At 43.5% G+C, this 15710-nt stretch overlaps 1 protein-coding gene across 5 annotated transcripts; it reads left to right on the top strand.

Annotated features, from left to right (window-relative positions):
* Positions 1-231: 231 nt before the first annotated feature.
* LOC127623388 (PSME3-interacting protein-like) lies at positions 232-10185 on the top strand. Of its 5 annotated transcripts, XM_052097841.1 has the most exons (9): positions 465-500; positions 2527-2592; positions 2703-2825; positions 3136-3234; positions 4234-4356; positions 6563-6698; positions 7268-7341; positions 8963-9115; positions 9487-10185. In XM_052097841.1, the coding sequence occupies exons 3-9, from the start codon at positions 2711-2713 to the stop codon at positions 9489-9491; spliced, it is 705 nt and encodes a 234-aa protein (XP_051953801.1). In that variant the 5' UTR covers positions 465-500; positions 2527-2592; positions 2703-2710; the 3' UTR covers positions 9492-10185. The 5 variants fall into 5 exon arrangements, with proteins under 5 accessions (XP_051953800.1, XP_051953801.1, XP_051953797.1 ...); XM_052097840.1 differs by lacking the exon at positions 465-500 and adding an exon at positions 232-252 and having other exon boundaries at positions 8963-10185; XM_052097837.1 differs by having other exon boundaries at positions 8963-10185.
* Positions 10186-15710: the final 5525 nt, after the last annotated feature.

Genomic DNA, 15710 nt, shown 5'->3' with positions numbered 1-15710 from the left:
ATGTTCTCTAGACTTCGCTACAGCGGAGCACTTCTATATTCCAATAGGTTGCCGCCGAACCGCGTCACAGCTCATTACCATAATGTTGACTGCACTTGAACTTCCATCTGACGCCCAAACCGCCCAAGACTCGCCGCGCCGCTTCTCGCCGCCGAGAGACGCTGGCTGTCATTGAAAATGAATGACTTCCGGTCAATTTGACGCTCTCGCCGCCTCTGGTGTGAACGTACGGTGAAAGACAGAATAAATGCTGTATGTTTATTGGAAACTATTAAAATAGTAATACAATTATTAATTATGTATAATGTATTACTAACATTATAATATTGTAAAAATAAAGAATTAAATAAAAAAATAAACGGAAAGCGAAATTCTTTTGAATTCATCATTCTGTGAAAACTACATTTCCCATGAGCCAATTCGATCCAAGCACAGGATCTATGTGCTCTAAGCAGATGTTGCGCACGGGATTATTTTACAGGGACACAAAACCGGACTAGGTAAATATCTGATCGAATTTCCATCTTGAGAGAATTATTTATTCTTCATCTCGGGAAATTATTAGTCTTGATTTGCAAAACAATAACTAGGGATGGATAATGTGTACTAATGCAGCGTTGTATAAATAGCGCTTCTGACTGATCCCAGAGAGTGCGATTTTAGCCACGCACGTTCGAGCTTCAGATCAATATCAGGCCCTGCAGCTGTTCTGCATGGAAATACTAAAGTTGTGTATGTGTGGTGTTGTATTGTATGTGCTGCGTATTGAAGTGTTCCTTTTTAAATGTTGTCATAAGCCTTGCTCGGCAAGGCTGCATTGTGTGTGTGTTGTTTTGAAGAATATTCCGTGTTCAATACAAGTTAAGCTCAATCGACAGCATTTGTGGCATAATGTTGATCACCACAAAAAATAATAATAATACTAATAATAATTTCGACTCGTCCCTTTTTTTCTTAAAATGGAGGGTTTAAAGGTAGATATGTGACTCTTATATTTATAAAAATGCACTTACATTAAATATTCTTATTTTAATATTATTATTATTTGAGCTGCAAAGTTGTTTAAATCTTCTCATTTGTAATGTTATGGTCGTTGAAAGAGTTTACTGCGTATACTTTTGAAATGGATTTTAATGTTTACAGATCGGCCCCATTCACTTCCATTGAAAGTGGCTCGAAGTGTAACCCAGAATTATCTTCTTTTTTTTCTTTTTTTTTTTTTTTTTTTTTAAGAAAAGGCGCTACAGTGGCCTGGGTTGCTCAGCAAGTATTGATGCTGACTGGGCCTGCTGATTGATTCCAGCCAGGTCTCCCAAGCAACCAAATTGGCCCGGTTGCTTGGGAGGGTAGAGTAACATGGGGTAACCTCCTCATGGTCGTGTTTAGGTGGTTCTGGCTCTCATTGTGGTAAATTGTGTGTGGATTGCGGAGAGTAGCATGAGCCTCCACATGCTGTTAGTCTCCGTGGTGTCATGCACAGTGAGCCATGTGATAAAATGCGCGGATTGACTGTCTCAGAATCTGACGCAACTGAGACTTCACCGCCACCACCCGGACTGAGGTGAGTAACTGCACCACCATTATTGTTAATTGGGCATTCCAAATTGGGAGAAAAGGGGATAAAAAAAGATTGTGCTTAACTTGTATTGAACCGGGAATATTCCTTTGATAGAATTTTGCAAAATTATGCCACTACTTTTCAATATGTGGATGGGCTATATATTTATCATGCATATTTCAAACTGGCAGTGAAAGTTTTGATAAACCATGCTTTGAGCTAGATTATTATAATTATAATTTTCATTTATAATGTACTATAGCTGGATATTTTAACCTTTAAATTGGAGTTGAGGTACTATTTTGGCGAAACACCTTTGATTGAATTGATTGTTTACTTTTACAAAATGTTTGAAGCTGTAATAGTAGTAAATGAGTTAAAGAGGTCCGTCTGTATTCTTTATTCGGGAGTTATCGTGTGCAATGTTCAAATCCACCACAAGGGGGTAGTATTTACCTTTCTTTATAGAAGCTGTCATTGGCTCTGATGATATTTGCTTAGTTTATTTGTATATATTTTTTTTTATATTGCTCAGACAAAAATTGCATCTATGAATCACTGTTGGTCCCATCACATATCCAAGGACCTGGGGTACAGAATATATGTGACTTGCTCCATCATTTTGCATCACTTCGGCCAGAAACACATCTTGAGTTTGATGTACGAAAGTAAAAAAACTCCAAGCAGTGGCAGAGATAATCATGTAAATGTTGGCTGATATGATCAGTTTCAGTTGTTTTACTTATTATTTTAGTGCAGAATATGCAATATGTTTTTCAGGATCAAAGTGACTCAAAATGATTAAGCAGGTCACACATTGTGTTGTTTCACATATAAAACTATCAAGGTCTTTTTTGATCTTCAGGTTTTTGATAAGTCTATGTAATTGTGCATAAAAAAAAGTGCATGGATTGATGTAAGGATTTTTGGATTAAGTCACATTTTTATTGTCCTCTATCTCTGAACAGAATCTCCTGCAGATGACTTCATGAACTGCTTGCCTTGTTTATACTGATCAAATTGACACCATTTAGGTGAGAAAGATAATATAAGTAATACCACTTCAGTGTAGCAGCATCGTGATTGATAACATACAATACATGTCTGGTTATGCTATATAGAGCACTGATGAGTGTGCTTGTAGGTGCTACCATGGCAGATGGTGTGGACCTCACCCGAAAGTTTGTGTCTGAGTCTGAACTAGAAGACAAAAGAAAGAAAAGACAGGAAGAATGGGAGAAGATCCGCAAGTCTGATGATCCAGAGGGTAAGACACTTTTCTCCCTGTCCTACACCAGTCAGACAATTTAAAGGGATAATTCACCCAAAAATGAAAATTCAGTAATTTATTCACCCTCTCAAATGTGTGTGACTTTCTTTGCTCATGGAACACAAAGGAGATGTTAGGCAGAATGTCACCATTCATTTTCATTAAACAAAATTAATATTTCTCAGACGATGAAAGTGAATGGTGACTGATGACACAATTTTCATTTTTCAGTTGAACTTTTCAGACATTAGTTGTTTTCTGTTGCATCTGCCTACTTCTGATTATGTGCATTCTGGTTCTACCACAGAGGTCCCAGAAGAAGAGTACGACCCCCGATCTCTATTCGAGAGGCTACAAGAGCAGAAAGACAAGAAACAGGAGGATTACGAGGAGCAGTTCAAATTCAGTAAGAGTTCATGCTGCTCCCCTCCCATATTCAGCCCTTTTTTTTTTTTTTTTTTATCAAACATTGATATCCACGATGATGACACATATTGCACGTCTCGGGGAGTCTTGCCTCTCTCGTCTGTACGTAACCTTATTTTTGGGTTTATCTGTCTCTGCATGTGCATAAGCGTGTGCCTACATGCGTATACAAACGCTGGTGTGTATTTGGGCATTTGGTGGGTGTCTATGAGTGTGAACAGATGGGAGTGGAGGAGATCAAGAGCAGGTCTGTTCTTGCATGTGCTAATGGGAGACTGGCATGATCTTAGCATCTCTGCTTCGTATCTGTATCCCTGGTGACAAACCCACTCTCGGTCTCCCTGACGACCATTGCTGCTCCTATTCCTGTTGGTTCCAAGGGCTGAATCTCTTGATCTAGAGGCTATTGAAGTAAAATAGTAGTTGGGAATCGAGAATGGGTGCTTATTCAGAACTGGGTTCCGTTTAAAAAAATCTATATATTAAAACTGAAATTTTATGAATTTTTGTTGCTTAACAGTTTTTAAAAGTCTTGATTTCCTGTTTTGAGGTACGTTTACTTCAAAAATAAGAGTCCTTAAAAGCATGGTTCTGCCCAAAATGAAAACATGGTCCTTTTCTCACCCATTTGTCTTTCTAAACTTCTATAACTTTCTTCTTTGTAACATAAATGTTAAAAGTTTGAAGAATATCTTGGCCACTCCATTACATATATTGAAAGCGTATGAGGACTAGGACTGTCAAGCTCCAAAATGAGATTAAAGCAGCACCATAATTGTATTATAAAAATTTAAGGCCAAAGTCCAAAATTTAAGTTGTTAGTCACTGACAATCTTGACATCTGACATGAAGTTAAGTAAAGTATGACTTTTGAATCATATTCATGACTGAATTTACATTTTTGAGTGGCCTTTTCCTATAAGGAACCAAATACACATTTGATTTCAGCAGAACCATTTGTGTTGTTGTTCCTCCACAGAGAACATGGTTAAAGGACTGGATGAAGAGGAGACAAGCTTTCTTGAGGAGGTGTCACAGCAGCAGTGTCTAATAGAGAAACGCAGGCATGATGAGGAAGCTAAGGAGATAAAAGAATACAGGATATCCTTTTGCACCTCGATGTGCACACATTATTACTTTCACGCAATTGACAGTGAGTTTTGCTCTCCACCTGAGTCTGTCTTCACGTTCACCTTAGTTAAGCCAGCGATGGAAGCCTCAGCTGTCAATTGCGGTTATAGCTAGTGAAAAGCAGAGTTCTTGTACCTTGTTAGTGTACATGCTCTCAAAAAAGACTGCAGCAAGAGAAACCTGACACACTGTCGATCCAGCTCTGCTGCTGTGGAAAAGTCTTGCATGCTTGGCAAATGAGTGTAAAATGAAATGGGAAAACAGGCAAAATTTTCAGTCAGTCTCCTTGTGTTCAGATTCAGCAATTTACTTTTTGCCACTGGAAACAATTAACAATAACATAATTTGGTTATATTACAATAAGAAGCAGAGAACTTGTTTATTACCATTTTGGGGTTTAACATTTTCTTCTAGATGTAATTTTGGGGAAATTTTAGGATGTCTTAAAGGAATAGTTCACCCATGTGTATGACCTTTTGTCTTCTGTAACACACAAATATTTGCAAATGCAAGTGAATGGTGATCAGACCTTTGAAGCTCCAAAGAGAACATATAGGCAGCATAAAAGTAATTCATATGACTTAGTGTTTAAATCTTGTCTTCAGAGTGATATCATGAAAGGTGTGGGTGAGAAACAAATCAATATTTAAGTCCTTTTTTACTATAAATCGCCACCTTTGACCAGTAGGTGGCAATATGCATGAAGAATGCAAATAGCCAAAAAACAAAAGAAGAAAGTGAAAATTTATATTTAAATATTGATCTGTGTCTCACCCACACCTATCATCATATCACTTTATCTCATTTACTCACAAATTCTCTAATTTACTCACCCTCATACCATCCCATGAGGGTGAGTTAAGATATTTAGAATAATTACTGTGCTCTGTAGGTCCACACAATGCAAGTGAATGGGTTCCAATATTTTGAAACTCCAAAATCCACTTAAAGGGAGCAAAAAATTAATCAAAATGACTCCAGTGGATAAGTCCATGTGTTCAGACACTGTATGATAGGTGTGGTGAGAAACAGATCAATAAATTTAAGTCCAATTTTTGTCATAAATTTGCCTTGCACATTAGGGGGCGATATGAACAGAAGAAGAAGAATGTGAGAGTAGAAATTGACTGAGCAGGGAGGAGAATTTATTGTAAAAATAAAAAAAGGACATAAATATTGATTGTTTCTCACCCACACCTATCAAATCACTTCAGAATATATGGATTTAACAACCTGAGTCATCTGGAGTACTTTTATGTTGCCCTTATGTGACTTTTGTTGCTTCAAAATTTTGGCACCCATTCACTTACACTATATGGACCTACAGAGCTTAAATATTCTTCTAAAAATCTTCATTTGTTTTCAGCAGATAAAAGAAAGTCATACACATCTGCAATGGTATGAGGGTGAGAAAATTATTTGAGAAGACCAGTTGGTTAAAGCGTTGCCATCAAATGTGTAAAATGCCCCTTTCTGTTCGCTAATATGCCTTGCATTTGGACGGACAACATTGAATACTAACAGATTGTTCCATATTATCCCAATTTGTTGCATTTAACCACACTAAGTCATGCTAATGCTATGCTTTGAACCATACAATTGATTTTCACATTGAAGCAAGTGACTCGATCAGCAGTGCCCTTTCTCATCTGCCAATCAGGTATGCCTGTAGATAGAAGGTTGGAGGATGTGTTGTCGTGGCAACTGAAACCTTTCCTAGGGCTTGATAACTGCATCTAAAAGCACCGCTGAGAGCTATGATCTGCAGCATAATACAGTAATGTGCCCTAATTCTGCTAAATGTAAAGTGTCACCTTTTTAGGTCATTTGGTTGTGCTGAGTCCAAAAGGAAGTAGGTTTGATTTCTGTTGAAAAAAATGGGTTTACGAGCAGTTGCCCTCTTTATGTTGCTTCCTTACCTGTCAGTGGATATTTAAAGGATGGTTTGTTCTGCTTTTGTGGTAATCATCTGTTCCAGCTTAGTTGGCCTCGCTAAAGTTCTTGTGATATGAAAAGGAAAAACTGTGTTTTTCAAATGGCTTACCACAACTGTAGTGGTGTAACTGTGATTACCCTTTCCAGTGTCTGAAAGTAGGTTAGGTTACTGTGAATTTTTCACACGGTTTGGTTGTACCAAAGTGTGTACATGGTTGTTTCCTTAACTGTTGATCTTTACAGTGCTCTTCAGAAGCGGGCTATCAGCGAGAGCCAAAAGAAGGAGCCAGAGAAAAAAGCAGGACCTAAACCATCAGAACAAAAGACCAGTCACCTTTCTCAGGCCCATCTGTTGGCTGGGGCAGTCAAACGGCGCAGGTATGAAATGAGAGCAGTTAGTTACTCAAAACAGTTTGTTTTTTAGAATAACTTACCCTGACGTGTATAAAATAATGGTTTAATGTTGAAATTGGACTTAAAAGTCTTGCTCTCCTCCAATGGTACATACCATACATCTCAAAGATGAAGTGTGCAATTCCTGCAGCACCAAATGGAACTGCAAAAATAGTTATTGTTTTCACGCCATTGGTTGAGCCAGTTGTTCCTGTAATGGGCTGGTAACCTAACAGAACAATGTTTGTATAGCACCACAGTGTTTACACTTTTTAGGGAAATCAACCTACAAATGACTGTTAGTTGATTCAGCATATGATTCAAGGAAAAGTAAAAGTATTTAAAATAAAAAATGGGGCATTCACATACAGTGATTCACTCCAACTCTATCCCCATGTTGATTGACTATTATTCTAAATATTGGAAAGGTCATATTGCCCTCAATCTTTAAGGTGGTTATTATGGCCCTGTGTAGAGTAATACCTGTAGAAAATGATGCAGTTCCTTTATTTGTTGGCTTAGTTATTTGTGGTTTACTTTTTGTCTTTGTACAGCTCATCTCTGTCTTCAGAAGGAAGTAAAAAGCAGAAAGTAGAAGAGACAGCTGCTGGCAATGGCAGTCAGACAGGTGAGCAAGGTGCAAGAGAAGTCTATTAGTATACTGTATACTAGACACACATTATGTAATCTAGTGATTTTCATGTAATTATTAGAGATCTGTAATTACACGTTAGAGATCTAAATGCTTTCAACATGTACCAGGTAAGATATCAGTTAATAAAGCATTGCACAATTTCATGTCTTTATAGAGAACTTTAATGTACATTCTGAGTTAAAAGTTCAGCTTTATTCCCAATGTCTGTGAAATTATGCTGATACCACAAATAATCATTTCTAGTGTCCCATTGACTTCTATTGTAAGTGCAATACTATCAACAGACCAAATTGTTTCTGTTGTAACAAGTTGTAACTGTAATATTCTGTTTACCCAGAATTTACCTTAAATAATACACATTAACCTAATGTACAGGCCAGGGTTCCCACGGTCTTGAAATCCTGGAAGAATCAGGTAATTTGAAATTTGTGAATTCCAGCCCTGGAAAAGTACTAACATAGTCATGGGAATTTCTCTTGTGAATATAATTTCTCCTAGTTATGCTCAGCTTTGAAAATTTCCATGGCAAGAAATTGGTTGTTTTGAATGCAATCTCTATAAAATGATTAGATATACTGATGAGTCGAAACATTTTGACCACTTACATATGAAGTGAATAACATTGATCATCTCCTAACAAGGGCATAAGTCAAGCTCTGGGTAGATTAGTTGGTAAGCAAACAATCAATTCTCATAGTCATCGTGCTGACTACAGACCTGAGCAAATTTGACAAGGGCCAAATTGTTATGGCCAGACGTCTGGGTCACAGCATCTCTGAAATGGCGAGGCATGTGGGGTGCTCCCGGTCAGCAATGGTGAGTACCTACCGACAGTGGTCCAAGGATGGGCAAACTGGTGACAGGCTGACGGGCGCCCAAGGCTCATCAATTCGCAAGGGCAACGAAGGATGTCCAAACCGACAGAAGGTCTACTGCAGCACAAGTAACAATTTTTTTTAATGATGGTTACGGGAGGAATGAGACATAACACGCAGTGCATCGAACCCTTCTGCGTATGGGGCTGCGTAGACGTAGACCGTTCAGAGTGCCCATGATGACCCCTGTCCACCATCAAAAGCACCTGTAATGGGCACACGACCATCGGAACTAGACCTTGGAGCAGTGGAAATATCCGATGAGTCCTGTTTTTTTTTTTTTTTTTACATCACGTGGACAGCTGTGTACGTGTGTGCCATTTACCTGGGGAAGTGATGGCACCAGGATGCACTGTGGGAAGACGACAAGACAGGGAGGGAGTGTGATGCTCTGGGCAATGTTCTGCTGGGAAACCCTGGTTTCCGGCAATTCATTTGGATGTCAATTTGCCACCTACCTAAACATCATTGCAGACCAGGTACACCCCTTCATAGCAATGGAATTCCCTGATGACAGTGGCCTCTTTTAGCAGGACCATCAGCATTTTAGCATCATAATGTTTTGGCTCTTCAGTGTATGCTGTACTTATCCAGTTATCATCAATGATCAGTGTAATTTTTACTGTAAGGCTTTTAAGTAATAACTTGTTTTAGACAACTTAGTTGTTCGAGACTGCGCCTGCTCTATGTTTGTGTGTATGTGTGTATTGTGTCCTCAGAGCAGGAGGCGGGTGAGCCTAAATCCCTTGGCATGGGTGTGACTCACTCGGGCGTTCTCCACCTGCCCTCCGCCGCTGTATGCGTGGGCATTCTGCCAGGGCTTGGAGCTTACTCGGGCAGCAGCGATTCTGAGTCCAGCAGCGACAGTGAAGGTAGCGTGGACGAGATTGGCTTTCCCATAAAGCGCCACAGGCTCTTCAGATAGACACATTTACAGATCACACTCCTAAGTCTCACACTCTCCCTGTACACCTGTGCTGTATTGCCCAAGGCTCGGGCTCCAACCCCTTGCCTACTCAGCGGTGTGGAGCAAAAATCAGTACCTAAAATGATTTAGCTCCTTGGGTGTCTCTTATTTCAGCTGAATACTTTGTGTTTAAAGTTTGGATAGGTCTGTTTAATTTTTTGCTTAATGTTTATTAATGGCAATGTAATGTTAATTTTGATTTTGGTTGTTGTTGATGTGTTGTACTCTCAAAACATGACAATTCCCCCATCCTCCTCCATATTACGTTTCATACAGTTTAAACCCCTGGCAGCTTAACCTGGTGACACACCTACCCACCTGCCCCTGCGGCTTCTGCTGAGCTAGTGGCCAAGGGGACACTGACTGACTGACTGACTTCCAAGGATCAAGAAGACTGCTAAATCAAACTTTAAGTCCAGATCTCTGACATCATCACAAGACAAATCAGACATATTTTGGGCAGTGCCTGTTTGAAGATGATTAAATGTCTTGATTAAGTTTTAAGTTTCTTTGACTTTTAAAAAACTGAATGCTGCAATGCTAAATGCTGGAATTTTCATTAACCGTGCCCTATAAGGACATGAAATGTGCGTGTGACATTCATTGGAATGAAAATGAGGATGAAAATAAAGATGTTTCTCATGTAGTTATGCTTTTTTCCTTATCATTTTCTGTTTCTTATCACAGTCAATGTGAAATGGTATTCATAACCTGTTTAACAATAGCCTTCAACAATGTTTAAACCAGGGACTAAAAAAAAAAATGTCATGACACCAAAGGCCAAAGAGTTTATAACAATACATTTTTGAAACTACACTTCAAATGAAACGTGTGCTATGATCCTGAAGGAAATCCCAGATTTCTTTGCCTAATTGCACACTGTGGATGTCGTATTCTGTGGCTGAAGACCTTTTTCACAACTATGTATAATTACTACATGTACTGTACATGCACAGCTTATCCAGATACAAAGAAAACGACTCGGTTACTAACGTAACCTCGGTTCCCTGAGAGGAGGGAACGAGTGTTGCGTAAGTAGCTTACGCTATGGGAAAACTCTGTTTCTCGAGAAATATTGAAGTCTTTATGTAAAACGCATTGCAGCTGCACAGCAGACAGTAATGAGCGAGGCAGCTCGGTCATTGGCTGTGCCGCAGCAACTGCTCGAACCAATGACGGGGCGTCATTGATCATCTGTATCAGTTCTGGAAACCACGTCTGGTTTTTCCAGAGTGGGGCTACCAGGAGCACTGCACATTTCACCTCCCTGATCCGACTGATGATCTGAGGTAGCATCACGATCGGGGGAAAAGCATACAAGGGGCGGCTCGGCCAATCTTGGGCGAGCGCGTCCGTGCTTTTTGAGAAGAAGAGAGGGCAGTGCGCGTTTTCCTTGGAGGCGAAGAGGTCGACCTCTGCCTCGCCAAAGGTTTGCCATAACCACTGAACCGTCAGAGGGTGGAGAGACCATTCTCCTGGGAGAACCTTGTCTCTGGATAGCATGTCCGCTCCTTGGTTCAGGACACCTGGCACGTGCACTGCCCTTAGTGAGCGCAGGTGGTGTTGTGACCATAGAATGAGCTCCCTGGCCATAGAGTGCAGGGAGCTCGACCTGAGTCCACCTTGGCGATTTATATACGAAACTACCGTCATGTTGTCCGTTCGGACCAGGACGTGTTCGTTTTTTAGGTACGGAAGCAGGGCTCTGAGAGCCAAGGCGACCGCTTTCATTTCCAGACAGTTTATGTGTAGGCGCTTTTCCGGGTTTGACCGAAACCCGGAGAGAGGCCTGCCCTCGTAAAGGGCCCCCCATCCTATTTTGGAGGCATCTGTCATGATCATTTTTCTCCGCATACTCACGCCCAGACTCACGCCGGTTTGATACCAGTTGATGGCTTTCCAGGGCGTCAGGGCTTTTATACAGCCGTGATTCGCTCTGATCAAAAAGTGGCCCGAGTGCCACGCGTGAGTGGGGACACGGCTCTTGAGCCAGCGCTGGAGAGGACGCATGTGCAACAATCCTAGCTGGAGTACAGTTGATGCCGAGGCCATGAGACCGAGCATTCTTTGAAATCGTTTGACGGGGGCTTGCGCGCCCGTTCTGAACGATGTTGCAAGGCGTCGAATAGAGAGCGCGCGCTCTGATGAGAGGCACGCTGTCATCTGCACTGTGAGTCTAGCACTATTCCCAGAAAAGAGATATTCTGGCTGGGGGATAGCACGCTCTTTGCAAAATTGATTCTCAGACCCAGGCATTCTAGATGGCTGATAATCCAAGATCTGTGCGTCATTAACTGGTCCTCTGATTGTGCTATGATTAGCCAATCGTCGAGGTAATTCAGTATTCGCACTCCCGCTGTCTCAGGGGAAAGTGCCGCGTCCATACATTTCGTGAATGTACGGGGGCCAATGATAGGTCGAATGGTAGTACTGTGTACTGGTATGACTGTCCCTCGAAGCTGAATCTCAGAAAGGGCCTGTGATGAGGCGCTATCGGAATGTGAAAGTAAGCGTCTTTCAAATCCACTGATAGAAACCAATCCCCGGGGCGAACTTGCGCGAGGATATGTTTGGTTGTTAACATTCTGAACAAGCGAATCATTAAAGCTTTGTTCAGATGTCTGAGATCCAGGATGGGGCGAAGGCCACCGTCCTTTTTCGGGACGAGAAAATAGCGGCTGTAAAAACCCGCCTCGCTCAAAGAGGGAGGAACCGTTTCTATAGCGCCCTTCTCTCTCAGTTTGAGCACCTCGGTGCGTAGAACATGTGACACATCTTTTCTCACTTTCGTCTCGACCACCGATGAAAAGCGGGGTGGTCTGCGAGCGAACTGAAGTGAGTATCCGTGTTTTATTATGTTCAAAACCCATTTCGGCATGTCGGGGATTTTTTCTCAGGCTTCTGCTCGCACAGATATGGGCTGAATGCTGGCTGGGGGCGTGTCGCAGTGACGTATGGGCCCCACCGGCAAATCGCTTTGTGCTAACACAGAGTCTACGGCTCTCAGAGGCGCAGGTGCGCGCTGAGCAGCCGTATTGAGTGCCGAGTGCAGGGGTGCGTGTGAGAGTACAGGCACGTGCGCTATCTCCGAGATGCTCACAGCATGAGTCGGAGAGATGCTTGCAACTGTATGAACAGTGTTTTGGGGTGGGGGTGCATACATCATAATAGGCACGCGCGCCACATTCATAAAGCTTTCCGCATTTAGCGGGGAGTTTCTTTGCTCACGCATTGCATCTGTGATGCTTGCGGCATGAAATAGAGAGCTGTTTGAAACTGTATGGGTAGCTGTGTGTAGGGGTGCGTGCAGTACAGCAGGCACGCATGCTACACTTATAGTATTTCCCGTTTTTACTGGGGAAGTGTTTATAACTGTGGGAACAGTGCTTGTGTGTAGTGGTGCATACATGACAATAGGCACACGATCTACATTTTTGGGACATCCAGCCTGAACTGGGGAGGTATTTGGCACTGTTTGGACAGTATTGATATGTGGGAATGCGCACTTTAGTGTGGACATGTGAACCCTTAGTGACACAGGCAGAAAATGACTCTTTTCGTGATTTCTGTGTGTCGCCGTAAAAACGGCGTTTGATTGCAGGTGAGCGAGTTTTATGACTGGCCCATTGACTGCTGTATAGACATTTCCAGCCGCCTGTAAGGGGACTGGGTAATGTTTTAGATGTTTGAGAGAGAGCGGTCCGGCTTTCGCGAGACATGTACTCTCTCTTTTTCTTCCTGTTGCTAGGAAGACTTACGAGGCTCCGTGTTCAGAGTGATTCTGGGCCGAGGACCTCGTTGCTCGTGCGGCTTTCTTCGGCCAGCGGAACGCGAGCGCCGTCGAGCGTCCTTTTCAGGTCTGCTCTTAGGCTGGGAGACGGGCAGCTCTGCCCTGGCTCGCTGCTGCTGCTGGGGCGGTTTCTGAGACGAGCTGGAGCGCTTGGGCAGGAAGTGATGCATAGTTTGCTAATCCTTCCGAGCCTCAGTCAAGCGTTCAGTGAATTCTCTCACCGCCGGTCCGAACAGGCCGCTTGGAGTGACAGGCGCGTCAAGAAATGGTGCCTTATCCGCGTCCTTCATCTCCGTTAGCGTTAGCCACAGATGGCGCTCAAGGACGGTCAAATTAGCCATGGCCCGGCCGATGGATTGGGCGGTGGCCTTTGTGGCTCGCAGGGCTACGTCCGTAGCGCTGCGCAGGTCCTTGAAAGCCTCGGGTTCAGGTCCAGACTCGTCCATGGTGCGGAGAAGTTTGGCCTGAAAAACTTGTAGGACCGCCATCGAATGCAGCGCTGACGCAGCTTGGCCGGCGGCGGCGTATGCGCGACCGGCGAGAGCTGAGGTGGTTCTGCAGGGCTTCGAGGGGTGAGAAGCTCTGGCCTTCCATCCAGCGGTGGAGGGTAGGCATAGATGGTTGGCCACGGTCTCCTCGAGGGGCGGAGTTGCCTCATAGCCTCTTTCTCTCGCGCCGTCCACTGAGGAGAGCGAGGAAGAAAAAGAAGGCTTTAGGCGAGCAGAGTGCGGGGCTTTCCACGACTTTGTGAGCTCGTCGTGGACCTCAGGGAAGAAAGGAGAGGGTCTCTGTCGGGGCCTGCCGGCGTCCTGCAGGAACCACTCGTCCAGCCGGGCTGCGGGCGGGTTCTTCCGGGAAGACCAGTCGAGCCCGAGGTCTTCCACGGCTTTTGACAGGATACGGACGATTTCCGAGTCCATGCTGGTGCCCGCGCTCGTGTCCGCTGATGTCGATGGCGCTGGGTCGAACAAGCCCGGCCAGTCGTCGGATGCAGCGTCAAGAGAGAGGCTGTCATCCTTTCCATCGCCGCCCCTGATGTGCCGAACGAGACGAGACCCACCGCTTTGTTGGAGGGGTGCAGGTCCGCCTCGTGAAGTGGACTGGCGGCGGGAGATTTCTGGTAGCGGTGATGTACGCGGGACTGAGCCGGCATGACGTCACCGAGTCGGCGTGCTCTGGCAGCCTCTGTGAGCGGCGCTTTTCTTGCGTGGCTCGAACGGAGGTGGCAGCACGGTGGAAGCCGGCTCGCTTGCGTGAAAACGGCAAAGCGAGCGCGCAGCTCGGCGAGGCCCAAGGAGTCGCATTCGGGCATCCGCCCTGAATGAGTGCAGCTTCTGCGTGGTCCAGACCCAGGCAGCGAGTGCAGATGATGTGCCGATCTCCGTCGTGAAGAGGGCCTCTGCACGAGGCGCAGGCTGAAGGCATTTGAAACAACGCCTTGGAAAATCACTCTTTTACTTTTAAAAGCGTCGCGGGGGCGAGCGCTTGCAGTAAAGGATATGCGATGCGCGCCGGATGGCGTAGCAGAAGGCTTCGAAGGCGGCTGAAGGCGCCGCCGTCCTCTTAGCAGTCCCGCTGTAAGCTTGTCAACGGCGGCGAAAGACTCCAACAATCCGGAGGATCCAGCGAAGAGTCTTCGCTGAAGGAGATTAAATCTAAAGGAACTCGCATGACGGGGTGCCCATTATATAGCCTGCCCATGCTAATTTCGGCAGGCTTTGAGCACGCGAACGCGAGGCGCGCGCCCATTGGTCGCGCGTTCAGAGTCGCCCCGTCATTGGTTCGAGCAGTTGCCGCAGCATAGCCAATGACCGAGCTGCCTCGCTCATCGCTGTCTGCTGTGCAGCTGCAATGCGTTTTACATAAAGACTGCAATATTTCTCGAGAAACTGAGTTTTCCCATAGCGTAAGCTACTTACGCAATAGGAGAGACCTCTCGATAGGGAACATTATTAGAGGTAAAAAGCACATTTCTCAGTTTCCAAGTCTTCACTGAATTATTGTTAGTTATGATGCATTAATACAGATTTGATGCTGCCAGGTTTTGACTGAGAAGAAGATCTGTAATTAAAATTAACTGGAAAATATGATTTCTATGCTTATGAATCCACCGCACAGAAAAAAACTTAATTGCTTATTTTTGCATATTTTGGTGAAGCAAGTGGCTTGCTTATTTTGCTCTACAATTTTTTTTTCACCCACCCCTTAGCAGAGTACTGTCACTTTAAAAAGAACATAATTAACCGTTCTTTTATTTTGTTCTAACTGGTTACCATTTGGAAAGGAGGCTGCGGAACTTCTGAACTGGAACAAAAATAAAAGAGTTTTTGCTCCGAACGAACCCAAAAGAAAACATTTCGTTTTTGGTCCCTAGTTTAAACAGCTATTTGGCTTGAGGTTCAATATTTTCCCTGGTCACCCATCCTTGGTTATATCAGCCGTAAAGGAAAGCCGTTTTAGAGGTGGCACAAATTGTTACATTTTGATGAAAGATTACAAAACCTGTTTTAATTTAGAAAAAACGTGTGTTGAATTGTGCAAATAAAAACTGAAATGTGTATTAATAAATTAAACCGGGTCAATCTTGGTTTTATTTTGACTTTAAATCAAAATCATGATGCAAATTGTTAATCTATGTAAAACTTTCTAAAAGGATGGCTGGCAGTATTTAAAAGGTGTTTTGTGGATTCTCTTAAAACCTAGTTGCCAC

This window comes from Xyrauchen texanus, chromosome 29, assembly GCF_025860055.1.
Source record: "Xyrauchen texanus isolate HMW12.3.18 chromosome 29, RBS_HiC_50CHRs, whole genome shotgun sequence".
Lineage (NCBI taxonomy): Eukaryota > Metazoa > Chordata > Actinopteri > Cypriniformes > Catostomidae > Xyrauchen > Xyrauchen texanus.
The sequence above is the reverse complement of the archived record's forward strand: the minus strand, read 5'-3'. Positions and strand labels throughout refer to the sequence as shown.

Coding starts and splice junctions, on each gene's coding strand:
- LOC127623388 (XM_052097840.1), top strand. CDS start 2,711: ATGGCAGATGGTGTGGACCTCACCCGAAAGTTTGTGTCTGAGTCTGAA. Junction 3,235..4,233: donor CGAGGAGCAGTTCAAATTCA/GTAAGAGTTCAT, acceptor GTTCCTCCACAG/AGAACATGGTTAAAGGACTG. Junction 7,342..8,962: donor TGGCAATGGCAGTCAGACAG/GTGAGCAAGGTG, acceptor TTGTGTCCTCAG/AGCAGGAGGCGGGTGAGCCT.